A 14,198-nucleotide genomic window follows, 5' to 3' on the forward strand; every position below is an offset into this window, starting at 1 on the left:
AACACACAGTGAACAGTAACTTCTAAAAGGGACACCATCACCAGAAAAGTACAAGGCTGAGGGGAACTAGAGACTAACCAATGCATGTGTGGATACCTGTCCCCTGAGATGGTGGCTACTGGAAGCCAGAGATAGGCCTTTCAACAAGATTAAGGAGATGCTATTAATTGCTATCGATCATGGGTCAACAAATTAAATTGCATTTGCAGCTGCCTCTCTGAAGGGTTTAAATGAAAAATGCAGTTAATGGGCCTGGCTGACCCAATGTTGTGATTAATTTAATAAGAAATGAAACAACAACCACCACAACAAAAAGCATATATGTATGTATGTATGTGTGTGTATGGTGTGTGTGTGTGGTGGTGGTGGTGGTGGTGATGATGCCGGTGTGTGTATGTGCACCTGAGTGCATGTAGGAAGTTAGGCATCTTGGAGACCTCACATTAAAAGGTCTTCTTGGGACCTAACAACCCATTTACCCTGATAGGTTCCATGGAAAAACAAAAGCAGATGGCCACAATGGGTATTTACCAAACTCTTTTTCTTTCTTTTCTTTTCTTTCTTTCTTTCTTTTTTTTTTTTTTTTTTTTTAAATTTCAGGAATCCTGCTGAACAACAATGTGGGAAACAAAGAGCCAATCTTTTGTATTCTAGAGGAGCATGTGTGGAGACAAATGCTAGAGGCCCACAGGTACTTTTGTCTCGAAGTATGCAGATAAATTTTAGTCTGAGATTAACGTTTTTGAAAAACTAGCAAAATAACTGTTTTCTTCTTACCTTCCAAATATAGAATTTCTTCTCAAGGTTATTATGTTAAAAAAACCCCATCTGATCAGTGGTGAAGTTTGGCTATCCAAGTTGCAATTGCTCAAGTCAAGTATGTTGGTGAACAGGTGTGGTGCCGGGGAGACAGATATATATGTAGTTGATGCTCAAGATCTAACTTGTTGCTAGCAACTTTGGCACAGTGTCCTGACGTGAGATCAGGTGGCACTCCAAGTAGAGTGTAGTTTCCACATCATTGATTGTTGCCATTGGTAACAGCATCCTTGTAATCCCATGAGACAGCAATGTGACTGCTTCCATTCTAGACTTCCCATTTGATCCTCCATGAAGAGCTACTGTACCAGCTGCTGTGCTTGGGTCTCACTCCTACTGTATCAGATTCTCGTTCTTTCTTCTCTGGGCCTTTGTAACTGTCTTCCATTGGTGTCCCCACCTCTCGTTGGTCTCCATCTCATTCTTCAATCTGCTGTCACAGTTGTTTAAGATAAGATATGAATATGGCCATGACACCTTCTGGTTTTATTATAATTACTCCACAATGTCAATAAAAAGCAAGTCCAATTTTCTTAGTATGGGTTTCCAGGTCTTGACAATTGGGTTTTCTTCCCAGATGCATCTCTTAGTGTATGCCTGCCTCTGTAGCCTCATACTCAAATCAAATCTGATTGCTTGGCACTTTCAAAGTATATCATTCATTGTTTTCTGTTTTATAATACTATTTCTCTAAACAAATACCCAAATCATACATAAGGTACCATATTCAAATCCAGAATCATTTCATCTACCTCTTTTCTAACTCCTCCAGTCCTAATAATGGTGACTGATCTGCATTTGGACCTTCTAGGTTTTAATTTAAACTACTTTATGTTATTCTTCTATCCAGTTCTTTCAACTCTATATGAAGATAGTTCTGCATAGGCATGTAAGCCTAGGAAAACCAAAATGTCCTCTGGCCTCTATGTTATAGTCTTCAAAATGGTGATAATTGCATTATAGCTGTGAGGATTCTCAAACCAATAAATGCAAGTCATTGTCTTATGTAGCACAGCCAACACAGTGTCTGCCAAACTAAGAAACTCAAGTAATGGTAGCTGAGTTTTATATTCCAGTTCCTCCCATTCATGTTGCCATATGTGATTATTTATTTGAAGAAACCTGTCTTTTATTGGAAAACTTTTCAACTTAAAATTAATTGTAGCAGTGTAGCTGTTTGAAAATAAGCTCACTCAAAAACCCACTTGTAATGGGAATATGGGAAGTATTTAGCATTTGGAATGGAAAGAACGATGAGGTCAACATTTTGAAAAGTCAAAACGAAAGTCATGTCATGGCTGCCCCTGAAAATATTTGTAATAGAAAAATAAATTGAACCCATAAAATCCAGCGGTAGAAATTCTCAGGGATTCGCTGTGTGAGGAGGGGTGTGTGCATGTATGTTTGTGTGTGCACACACCGTGTTCAGGTCCATGTGCAGGTCGAGACTGTAAGCCGACTTCAGGTGTCTTCCTTGTTGTCCCCCCCTTTTTTATTGAAGCTGTTTACCATTAGGTGAGAGGACTCAGACCAGAAGCCCCAGAGATCCCCCTGTTTTCACTTCCCTATCCACAGGACTGCTGTGCCCAGCTTTTTGACCTGGGTGATAGGGATCTGAACTCAGGTTCCCTGTGTGTGGGGCAAATACTTTACCCGCTGAGCTGATTTAACTTTTTTCTAATGAATAGTCTGCCTTCTTAGTGCATAAGATTGATTAGGGACATTAGGGTGTTTATACCAGACAGGACAATTTGGGCATTAATCCCATTCATATAAAAAAGTGTGCTCAGAAAACACAGGGGAGTTTGGTGACTGAGAGATAACACTATGCCTTTCAAAAATCATGAAAATACTTTTCTGTAGAAAAGTACTATTCTCAGCATAGAACTTCAAATACCATCAACTAATTAGGTCTGTGCCTTGGTTTATAGTTCTCTCCCATGTTTCTCAGGTATTGGCCCTATGAAACTTTGAGGGCATAGGGAGTAGAAAAATGGAATGTATGGGAATTTAAATGCAAGAAAGTCTAATTTTGTTTTATGAGAATGTTGGCGTGATGCAGATGTGTTTTTATGTGCTTAGGTACGCCATGCTGTTTTCCTAGTGGATATTTTTTTTTATTCTCTAGTAATGCAGAAACTCATGGCCATTATAAAATATTGTTCACATAACTTTGTATTAGGCCGTGGGTTTGGCTCAAGGAGCATGACAATAAGAGTTCATTTTTACTCCCCAAGTAGACTTTGTGTACAAAAAAGACGAAGGCATGTAGTCTCAGTACCAGTCACCAGCCGTGGTGCTTGCTCTGGGCCTGGCTCCTTGTTGTTTATTGTAAGTCAGTGGGTGAGGTTGAGGTCAAACATGGGCTTAAAGAGAATAATATTCTCAGTAAAAATTGTCAAATAGCAACAAACCCAGGAGTCTTGTCAGAGTTTTAAGATAAGGTTGGCAAGGTCCGAATCTATATTTTAGGTTTAAGAGGCACACCAACCAAATATAAGGCCATTTTGGATATATAAACAAACTTACTTCTCATATTTAAAAAAAAATCTAAGAGTTCCGAATACGGACTGGATACTGGACAGTCATAAGGTTACTAATTTTGCTAAGTTTGTTAGTATAACAACACAGTTTTGTAAGAAAATACTACCTTTTTTTATAAAAAAAACTCTGATGATTATTTCAATTCAGAGATGAATGGATACATGCTTGATACTATGGATAGAAAATAGTAGGTTAACTATTTTGCAAAATCTTAGTAACCTCTGGATTAGGACAATGAGGAAGCAAAGGACACTCATGCTATTTTTTCTGACTATTTGGAAATTTTCAAAATAAATTTCTCATCTCATGATGTTAGATTCATCTCTTTATATTCTTATTTTCTCAGGAGTTAGAACACAGGCAGGATTCCTTCTTTGTAGCTGTGGTATGGAGACTGGACATAATGCTGTGGTCTCTGAGGCTCGCACTGTTCTTGACATGTCCGAACATTCACACACTGCAGTGCTGAGTATGGGTGTGGAGGAAGGAAGGGTTTTTGACCCTGCCATTTAAAACACTCCCACTTGTAGTTTATTTGAGCCTTTTTCGGTGATGCCTCCCCTTCCCCCAAGTCAGCCTTGCCTCATATTTTGAAAAATGAAAATGCACTCAGGCAAATACTAGAGTTAAAGCTTAATTCTATTTGGCTACAGCTGTAATGGGGTGTGTGCTGTTGGGTGACAGAAGCCACTGTGACTTCATCATTGAATAAGAAGGAGTGGAGAAAAGAGAAATGTGGGCAGGAAAATATACCACAAACAATGGTCACTGGTTAACACACTTTATATTTAACAAAATAATTTTTTAATAATATATTCTTTTACACATCAAATATTGTTGCTAGAATCCCCCTTTTTTTACAGTTTATTATTTAGTGTTTTTTTTTCCTCTCTCTCTCACTAGTTTTCAGGCACACCATTTTTCAGAGATTTTAGAAACTGCATTAGTTTAACAGGCATCAGCTGATAAACTGGATGCTGATCCCTTATTTAAACATAGCTGAATTTAAAGCCGAGACCCAAAGGCAGAAGAGGAAGGATAACACAGAGGTGACTGTGTGGCTGTAATCAAAGCCTTCAAAAGAAATAACAACCACCACAACAAAACGATGAGACGAGAAGAACTCTGACGTTCAGAGGTTTGGAAAGAAGAGCCCAGTGACCTGGCTAGAAGGAAGTTGTTAAATGGTTATCGGTTTATGAGAAATTCTGTCACAGTATAGGTGTGTCCGTCCCTAAAAGTGGGAAAGCATCGGTGATTGGGGGTATTAAAGGAATTGTAGTGGAATGGAAAAACAACAACAACAACAACAACAAAAACCAATATACTAAACAGACAAAAGAAACCAGGCCCAACCTGACATGAACAGTGATGAAAATCTCCTTCTCAAGTTTGTAATAGAGGCCATTGAACGGCTGCCAGCGGCAAACTCTCTGAAGAGAGTTTTGATGGATGTTACACTCTATCCCACCGAGTCCTGGCTGTGAGGATCAGTGGGCTCAGACTTTTATGCAAAAATTCTATACCTTGGCTTCCAAGTTGCACATTCTTTGCTTCTAACAAGGGCATACTAACTCCTTCATAACAGATAAGGGTCTATGCTACATGGCTCTATCATTGATTTGTTTTTAGTTTTAGATCTTATTCCTGTCATTTATAATAATAGTAATAACCATTATTATTATTTCCTTTCAAGAATGTGGATTTGGGGGACTGTCAATAGGTAACCTCAGGGCAAAGAGAGCTGTAGAGTACAACTTTGTCTAGACACAGGCTGAAGTGTACGGTGCCTTTTGCTTTTGAGTGCAGGCATAAATCATGCAGAATTGCTCATGAAAGATTCATGGCTGTCTCTATGATGTATCCATAGTGGCAACTGAAAGGCACCAACCTTGCAACAAATTGGTGTTCTAAAGAAAGGCGGCTGGATGTTCTTCCTCGGATGGCACCAGGATGGTTATTTGTACCATAACACAAGCCTAGTGTGTGTAAAAGTGTCAGGTCTGGCTCGTCGGCACATTCATTTTGGAAATGACAACTTTTTCTTGATGACAGGTGGTGCTTCTGGGGAGGAGAGGCTGACAACTTTAAGTGAGAAAAGTAATTTAGGAGACTAAGGAAACTGGTGTCCAGAGAGTGGGTCTTAGAAGCATCACTTGGTAGGGAGGAGATTGACCCTGGGGTTACTGGTTGTGTGTGATCCAAAGGGCTCAGGGGCTCAACAAAGCCATGTGTGTGCAGTCAGAGCTGCCCGGCATGTCACGTGGCAGAAATGATACAGCTGAAGGACACAGCTTCTCAGCCAGGTAAAATTTTGTTCCCTACCCACACCCCTTGAGGACTTTTGGCAACGTCTGAGGACATTTGGTTGATATAACTAGGTGGATGTTCCTGGACCTGGCGGATGAAATCCAGGAATGTCACTTAGCATCCTAAGAGTGTGAAGCATAGCTCCTACCAGCCTGGCCCTAAATGGCAGACTGAGGTTGAGATGTCCTTTTGCGTGATGTGTTCCTCCACGGAAGCCACACGAAACCCAGACTGTGTTTGGGAGCAGAAAACAGGGAAAAGAAAGACAACTGGAGATGAAGAAAACTTTGAAATTTCCCTATCAGATCTGCACCAGGGGTGTGAGGACGGATAGTGGACTAAGTAACTGGGTCATGTGGTCTCAGAACCGTGAATTTTGCAGTTAACTGCCGATGGCATCAGATACCCTGTGTATTTCTTTTATTATTTTTTTCTGTTATTATACTAGCAGCATTACCAGGGCAACCTTGAGACTCTTCAAAGGTTCATTTTAATAGTTCAGTATCTAATATATACATTAAAAATGTTCAACTAATGAAATTATATTGTGCAAGAGTCACTCTACCCTAATCTTTATTTTACATCAGCACTTAAGGTGGAAAGTGTCCTGAATCTGGATTTTAGATTTAGGGCTGAGTGGTTGTTACTGGAACATGGTAAACACAGTCCCAAACCATAAAAACTTCTGTGTATAGGACTGACTTCCAGCCAAATTGGAACTTGAGAGTTAGAAGGGTTTAGAAAGATTGACTCACAGTGGGGCTCCTCACCCTGGTTCTGGTATTTCTATTGCCTGGTGACAAGGTGGGCTTTGTGGTGTGTTTAATTATAAACCAAACTCAAAGCTGGCATCATGGAGATGTCTGGTGACTAAATGCTACAGTTTTCAATACCTGTCTCTTTGGGTTCTTCATCTACTTGTTTCCGATTGGCAGTTTCAAAGTTTTGTGGATGAAATGTGTGGTTTGTAAGAATCGATAGTGAGCCCCAACATACTGGACAAACTAGTTGTTCCTCACGTTGGTGTGCAAAGGACCCAGTCTACTACTCTGTTTCTTAGGCTACAGACACAATAGCCGCCCCAAGAGAGCCGCGGCTTGGACCCTCTTCCACCTTCCCCCTCTGGAAGGATATTTCCCTCTAAAGTTTCTTTCTCAAACACTTTTGATACAACACAAAACTTTACTGTGCAATCAAATCTGACCCCTTTAGATTCCAAAGGTAGAAAATACAGAAAAGTGTAGTACGCGCCAACAGAGTAAAAATGGAGTAAATCAAGGGACATGGATTGGCAGGTCAGAGGCATCACCTGGGAGGGAGCCTGCCCAAGGTTGTTTCCTTTCTTTCTTGTCCCAGAATTCTCGGTCGTCAAGTCACCATCAAGCATTGGTAATTACAAAAGTGGTTTAGATAGCCATATGCTGTGTATGTTTTATATAGCAAGAGAAAGAGAGAGAAATTTCCTCTTCGTAAAATAATCACTTTTGTCAACCCCAGAAGGTTTTGCTGGTGACCCTGTTGTAGCTGGCAGGAATTTGTTTGCTCATGTGGTTGAGTGTTAGACATGTGCAGTGTAGAAGCCATAGCATCCCTTCCTAGAACTTGTCACCGTTTGGGAATTTGCCCTACACAGTCTGCTTGCCTTGGCATTCGCGCTTTGAGCACTGAGCGGGTTTCCACCAGTCCCCGTTGTGACAGTGACAGATGTTACAGTCGTCCACTTTCACTTCAATGCCAGCTGGAATTATTGTAGTTCCTGCAAAGCAGTTGGGACCTGGAACACACACATGCATTGGTTAGTGCATTCAATCTGGAAGCCTCCTCTCCACCCTCTCCTGTTCTTTCCCAAGAACAAGCCCACCCCAAACCGTGAATGAAAAGGTCGGACTGGGCCAACAGCTTGTCATCAGGGAGTTTTCTTGTCAACCTCTTCAGATTCAAGCTTCCAACTCCATGATCTTTAGCACACATCTCATATTTCCTATGTGTATCAAAGTGAGAGAGACAGATAGAGCAAGAGTGTGAGAGACAGAGAGACAGAGACAGATGGGGTGGGGGAGACCTTGCTTATTGTCTGTTTACTGAGTCCATTGTGGATTAAACTTTATTTTCTTTGTCCTCTGGGTGTAAAGGTGGCACAGTGTCCCATGAATGGAGAATTGGCATGGTCGGCCTCACATGACACTACCCATGGCCTTCTAGTGGAGGGTGTGAGACGATGAACTTGCTCACTCCCCAGATCCTGCCTCATTCCTGGAATCCCCAGCTTGTTTCTTGATAACAATGAATAATTCATGGATGGATGATTTATTCATGTCCCCAAACAAGCTTTGTTAGAGGTTCATTTGATTTTTATAAATGGAGTTCCTTTAATCTGCTGGCTATTTTTTCCTTTTTTTTTTTTTAAGGAGTGACCCAAATGTTTGGCTTTTGAAAGTCAGCAGGAATTTTATTTTAATTTTTCAGATTTCAAAAAGCTATCTAGCAGATATATTCTATATCTGTCAGATACACTCTACTCCTGTTTACTCTGGATGTGTGTGTGTGTGTGTGTGTGTGTGTGTGTGTGTGTGTGTGTGTGTGTGTGTGTGTAATGAACTGCTCTCACATTTTTTTTAGCCCTTCTCATATAGGGATGTTAATACTACACGTAGTTATATTTCCAAGTTGAAACTGTATTATAAAAAAATGGCTTCCCAAGGCAAGGTGGATTTCAGAGGAATGGTACAAATTATTGGCTTTTAGGAGTTATTTTGTGCTAAGTCTGTGAAGAACACATTTGGATAAAAAAGGGAATGCTGGGTTGTGTCCAGTAATGATTTGTTAAGCCATAGGTTTTGGCTATTTGCCATAATCACTAACTACATGGCAATCTGGTAACATGTCACTATCGTTGGCCTGCTTTTGCTTTCTCAACTGTTGTTCAGAATTTATAAGACTATCTCTACTGCCAAACAAATGAAATCAGAGGCTATTTGTAGTGCCAGTTCATTAGTGGTGGCTTCTTTTTGCAAAAATTATAACTACTGAGTTATGACGCATATTTGTTAAGGAGCAACTAGCATGCCATGACTTTAATACCCTTTCATTTAGAGCTTCTCACCGTGTATACTCCAACAGTATTTGTGTTTGTATGTCCTTCCTTCACTCTGCTACAAGCATCTAGACACCATGGCTGAACATGGGGGACTGTCAAGAGCAAGGGTGATGGATCAGCTCAACTCTGGGGATAATTAAGTATCTCATGATTTTCTTTCTGCGTCCACAAGGCTTTTTGTTCTGATTCTACGGTAAGTTCTTGGCCATATTCAAGTGCTGATTATTTCACAATCACAATATTAAATGCATGTATACGAGGGTTTAAGGAATTAGTTGATAGACCTTATTACTTGTGTAACTACAGTTCTATGGGGCAATTCAACACCAAACCAGGAGTTTCTTCTGAACCTAGATCTGAGGGGTCTTTGGAGAACTTGGCAGGAAGGGTGTCCCATAGTGTAACTTGTTCCCTCATGCCTGTTACTCAGAGCTATCTTAGGACAGACACCTGCCAGTCCAACCAGTTTTAGGCCAGACAAGGTCTTGTTGGGACCCTAGTAGCTTCAGAAACAGTACTAGACGTGGCCAACACTCTGCTTGGAGAAAGCCCAGAAGATTAATGCTTGGTCTCTGCCCATCACATACACACACAACCAAGACTTTCACCCTAAACATGTATTTTTTTAGGTTTCCAGAAGGGGAAAGAAAACATTTCATTTTAAAATCATGGTTTGGAAAACAAAGACATGTAATCAATGGGCAGACTATTAACTAGTAGGAATTTTCACAGCTTCTTTAGAGGGTTTGGCAATGTGATGGAAGAAACATAATATTCTCTCTCTCTCTCTCTCTCTCTCTTTCTCTCTCTCTCTCCCCCTCACTTTTTTCGTGTGTGTGTGTGTGTGTGTGTGTGTGTGTGTGTGTGTGTGTGCATGCGCATGCTCTTGCAGATGTGCTGCTGTCTCTCAGAATGCTGGAAAAACTCACTGGCATAATAACAAGAAGGCAGGTTGAGTTTATGAAAAGAGAACCCTGCAAGTCGTTGTGTATGTCTGGAAGGGATATTTTTACTAGAGCTCTGTTTTTGTATTTTCTTCTTGCTGCCTGTGTTGGTAACATGCTGTGATCGGCATGCATTTGATTAACCTCTATCTATCATTGCTTAAGAGTCACTGAGAATTTGCTCCACTTTCAGCCCAAGAAATATTAATTACGTTGATGGATTGAACAGAAATGAAAGATCTTTTGCATGTGCCAAGACTGGCCAAAGCCTTGAATGACATAGTATGCACTCAGCTGCCTACCTGATGGCCAGAGGCATTTTAAGAATCCTACATTCTTGTTTGATCTCCTTAACTTTTATACTTCAGAGGTTTTATTGGTCTTGTTCTGATAATCTCAGATGTAACCGCAGCAAGTCTCAAGTTTGCTGTTGAAAGTCATATACTTAAAAGCAATTTAGATAATTGTGAGTAGAATGGCTGACACTATTTAAAAACTGTTCTGCTTCTGTTAGCCCTCCCCCTAATGCTGGTGACAGTAAGTGCTAATTCTCTTTGAGCTTGTGAATGTTCTCCATGAGTCCCTTACTTGGGCAATCGTCCTTGCTTCTACCTACTATCCTCCTATTTGGAGGTTGCTTTCATTTTTCTTTTTTGCCTATATGAAGGGATAAATTGCTCAGAAGTCTGGATTCAATGACAAAGCAACACACTGGAATGTAGAGGACTTGGAGAAACTCCAGAGGGGAGCAGTGGAAATGATTAAACCGAAGGCTGGCAGATAGGACCGCCGGGGGAACATTGAAGGATTGGAATCATTTAATGCAGAAAGAGAAGACAGAGGAGCAGCCCAATAACTCTCACAGAATGTTGGCTTAAGAGAGGAAAGGTGGCCAACTGGACACTTGTTCTACAATCTAGATTAAGAGACAGAGAAGATAACTCTCTCTCTCTCTCATCTCAAAGAACTGATATTTGAATGTGTGCTGAGATTTTCTCTCTTAGAGATATTTAAAATGTCTAAGCTCTTACCTTAGGTATGGGTTATACTTTCAGCCCCTTGAAGGCAAGAACTGAGTATCTGTTATTTTTCACAGCCTAGGGATGATGCTGTGTCCAGCACACATTAAGAACTCAGTGTGTAGTTTATTTAGCTCAATGAAATAGGATAAACTAGCTAGTTTTATGTTTGTCGGAGGCAAAATTCTTACCAAACCTGTAGATAAGCCCTTATTTGAGTAGCAGGGCTAGAACTATAGTATAGAAATATTCACTTACAGGTGGAAACATGTGGTGATCATTTGTTGAACACTTACTCTATGCTAGAATCTGTCTCATACTGCTTTTTCAATAACCTATAGAAGGCACATGCTTTTCCTCTTACGACATTGAAAATGAGTAGCCAGAGGTTACATGCCCGGAATGTGTTATCACTGAGATATGAATTAAAATCTGCATGGCATACAAGAGGTTTCTAGTTGCTCAGGAAAAGAAGTAGTATTCTAGAAGTGCACTGCCATTTTTTTTTGTCCTCGATTCTGAGCTTCTGATGAAAATGTAGACGTCTAGGAGGTTAAAGCATTGCAGATGCATATTGAGGTAGGAAATGTGATATGGACAGAAAGAAGCAAGATGGTTTTTCTTCAGATCCTTATTTATGCACTGTTTTTATGTTGTGTATTTATATAGTTTCTTTAAAAGCATAATTTGTTTAAAAACTAAAGGAAGTCTTCCGTGGAGAAGATGTGTGGGCCACAGGGCTTTCCTCAAGGTGGCAGTGAAGCTTCCTCTGGTGCTTTGTGCACAGTGGAAAGAAACGACATGAAAATAGTTTGGGATGAGGAGAGTCCTGGTTCAAAGTGTGGCTTTGTGATTTATTATGCATGTGATCTTAGACAAACACTTTGTTACCCAAATACAAATGGGAGATCCATGCGGTATAGTTTCGGAAAGAGCTCAACACTTTGAAAATGTGATATAATTGGAAAGTGGATTCTTTGCTGAGACTTGAAGCTGGGAGGAAAGCAGGGGAACTGAGAATGTTGAAATGAGGAGACATTTTCCCTAGGAGATACGTGAATGATCTCCCCTACTATTCTACACTTCTTTGAGCGCTTATTTTGCATATCTATAAAACAAAAACTAGCTTAAATTTCTTTCACAGTCAAAAACCATTCAAGAGAAATCTTACAAGGAAGAGAGAGAGAGCAAGTGTGAAAGTTGTAGCTCTCTGGAGGTATGACTGAGGCAAGCCAGGAACTCTATCTTTGGGCAACACGTCCTCCCATCCTCCCATCCCAACTTCCCCAAGGTACCGCAAGACACATGTGTAGAATATCTTGTGATCAGAAAAAAAATGATTTCTTCTAGCTTTGATAATGCAAGACTTTAAGAAAACCAGCAGAACACAGAAGGATTCCTGTCACATCTGTAGTTATATGGACCAGGAGGACTTACTCAGACGCTAAAGTTTTCTGATAACCCCCCCAAACTCCCCTTACGAAAGACTGACTAGAAGCAATGGGAATACGAGGAGTTGAGAGCTAGTCTGATCACACATAGCTTGTGGTGTTCAACAGCACACAGCGATAGTAAGCGGCAAGTATATAACCTAAGTCCTCTGAAGGAAAGCATGGCCAGCTGTGAGTTGTAACAGAGACCCCCGACTTGGTCCAGTAGAGGACGGTTTGTGCTGAACCGAATAAAGTAGGGATAGAGTGGGGTCCATTTGGAGAGAAGAAATGCCCAATGGGTTCCAGTGGAGCACACAAGACGTTAGTGAGGAACTGCTGGGAAAGCAACCAGACACTGGAGTACAAGAAGAAATCACGAAATATCCAAGAATGTTACGATCTTACTAACACGATTTTGGTAGCTTGAAACTGGACATGGTAGATGTGTTTACACAATGCTAATCAGGTCAGAAAATGCTACAAATCGGGGTTTAATTTCTATCTTCTCCAATCTCCATTTCTCAGCCAGCTGTTAAAAATATACTAGCATGTTACAAGGTTAGGGCTCAAGATTCTGGGCTGTTTGCCATGCTAAAGATTGTACACCTCTCCTCTCCTTCCCGTGTGTGTGTGTGTGTGTGTGTGTGTGTGTGTGTGTGTGTGTGTGTATGTGTGTGTGTGTGTGTGACCTTGAGATAAAGACACTAATGCTATAAATTTCACTGCTGTCACCATGTGACTCGTCTACAGAGACTTGCGATGGACTAGAGAGAACATATCTTGGCAGATGTGGGGCTTCTGCTGTTGAAAAGTCTAGTTGTAAGGACTTGATCCTTAATTACGTCATCGACCTTCGCCAGCTTCCCAGCCTAAAAAGAGGGTGAGCCCTTTGTGGGCTCTCTGTCCCCTCTCCTCTCCGCTCCTTCCTGCCGTCGGCTCCCCTCTCCCCCTCCCCCCCTTTTTGTGTCTCTCTGTCTCTGTTTCTCTCTCTCTCTCTCCTCTCCCCGCCCCAATAAAGCTCTAAAAAGGTAACCATGGCTTCCCCCCCCAATAAAGCTCTAAAAAGGTAACCATGGCTATGATTCTTTTAATCAGCTCGCTGCTCTGACGGCATGGTCGCTGCGGGAGGCGACCAGCCATGAGGGGCAACGCTGCGGCATAACGACCAGCCAGGAGGGGCAACACCGCGGCATAACTAACACTAGTCACCTTACAGGCTTTGGCAATGTGTGAAGACCAAAGAGAAATTCTTTCTTCCTTTGTTCTAAGACATTAAAAATGCCAGCCAAAAATGCTGGCTTAATGTTTACATTACTTTCAGCAGATAGTATACGGGCTAGAGTGAATTGATCAGATTAGATTATCCCTCATAGAAAATAAAATCCCAAAAGAAACACACTCCCCCCCACTCTCCCGAGATGGTGCGATTTCATCTAGAGGGGGAACAAGGAAAGAGCTGGAGAGCTGAAGTAAGCTTCAGAAGGGCCCTTGTCTTGGGATCCCATAGAACTATATGCAAGGTAACTAGATACTGTGCTGTGGAGGGCACAGGAGGAGCCAGTTTGGTATCAACAAAACCAGCTTTGGATAATTTAAGAGGAAAACGCACTTACTGGAGGAAATGATAGCCGGACAACATCTGCAGTAGGCAAAGAACAAAGCTGGAGGTAAGACAATTGGAGCAAAGATAAAAAGCCACAGACAGGGAGCAGTCAAGACCCACCTTGGACACAGAAAGAGCAAGTGAGCCCACCAGTTTCACCAGCATGGGCCTCTGGATTCTGTGGCTAGAAGCAGCCATACATCCTCCTATTCTACCAGCCCTCCCAGGATGGGCTACTTAGCTTTTCATCTGAAATCTGTGGCAGATATATCTAGCTGCAGGACCCCATCAAGTGCTCACCCCAGCTATAAGAAGGGCTGGACTATGAATCTCTGGCTTTTGTAGCTTTTCTGGGAGTTGGAAATGTTTCTTCCTATGTAAGTGATTTCCCTACTCACAGGGAGGGACAAGTCAGTTCTGATACTAAGC

The 14,198-nt window shown here is 41.3% G+C and overlaps 1 protein-coding gene across 1 annotated transcript in view; it reads right to left on the reverse strand.

Annotated features, from left to right (window-relative positions):
* Window positions 1–597: 597 nt before the first annotated feature.
* Vwc2l (von Willebrand factor C domain containing 2 like) overlaps window positions 598–14,198 on the reverse strand; it is a 164,302-nt gene continuing 150,701 nt past the window's right edge. Inside the window, exon 4 of the mRNA XM_006994852.3 lies at window positions 598–7,447. Coding sequence (XP_006994914.1) covers window positions 7,299–7,447 — 149 coding nt within the window. The 3' untranslated portion in view covers window positions 598–7,298. The remainder of the gene's footprint in view (window positions 7,448–14,198) is intronic.

This window comes from Peromyscus maniculatus, chromosome 13, assembly GCF_049852395.1.
Source record: "Peromyscus maniculatus bairdii isolate BWxNUB_F1_BW_parent chromosome 13, HU_Pman_BW_mat_3.1, whole genome shotgun sequence".
Taxonomy (NCBI): domain Eukaryota; kingdom Metazoa; phylum Chordata; class Mammalia; order Rodentia; family Cricetidae; genus Peromyscus; species Peromyscus maniculatus.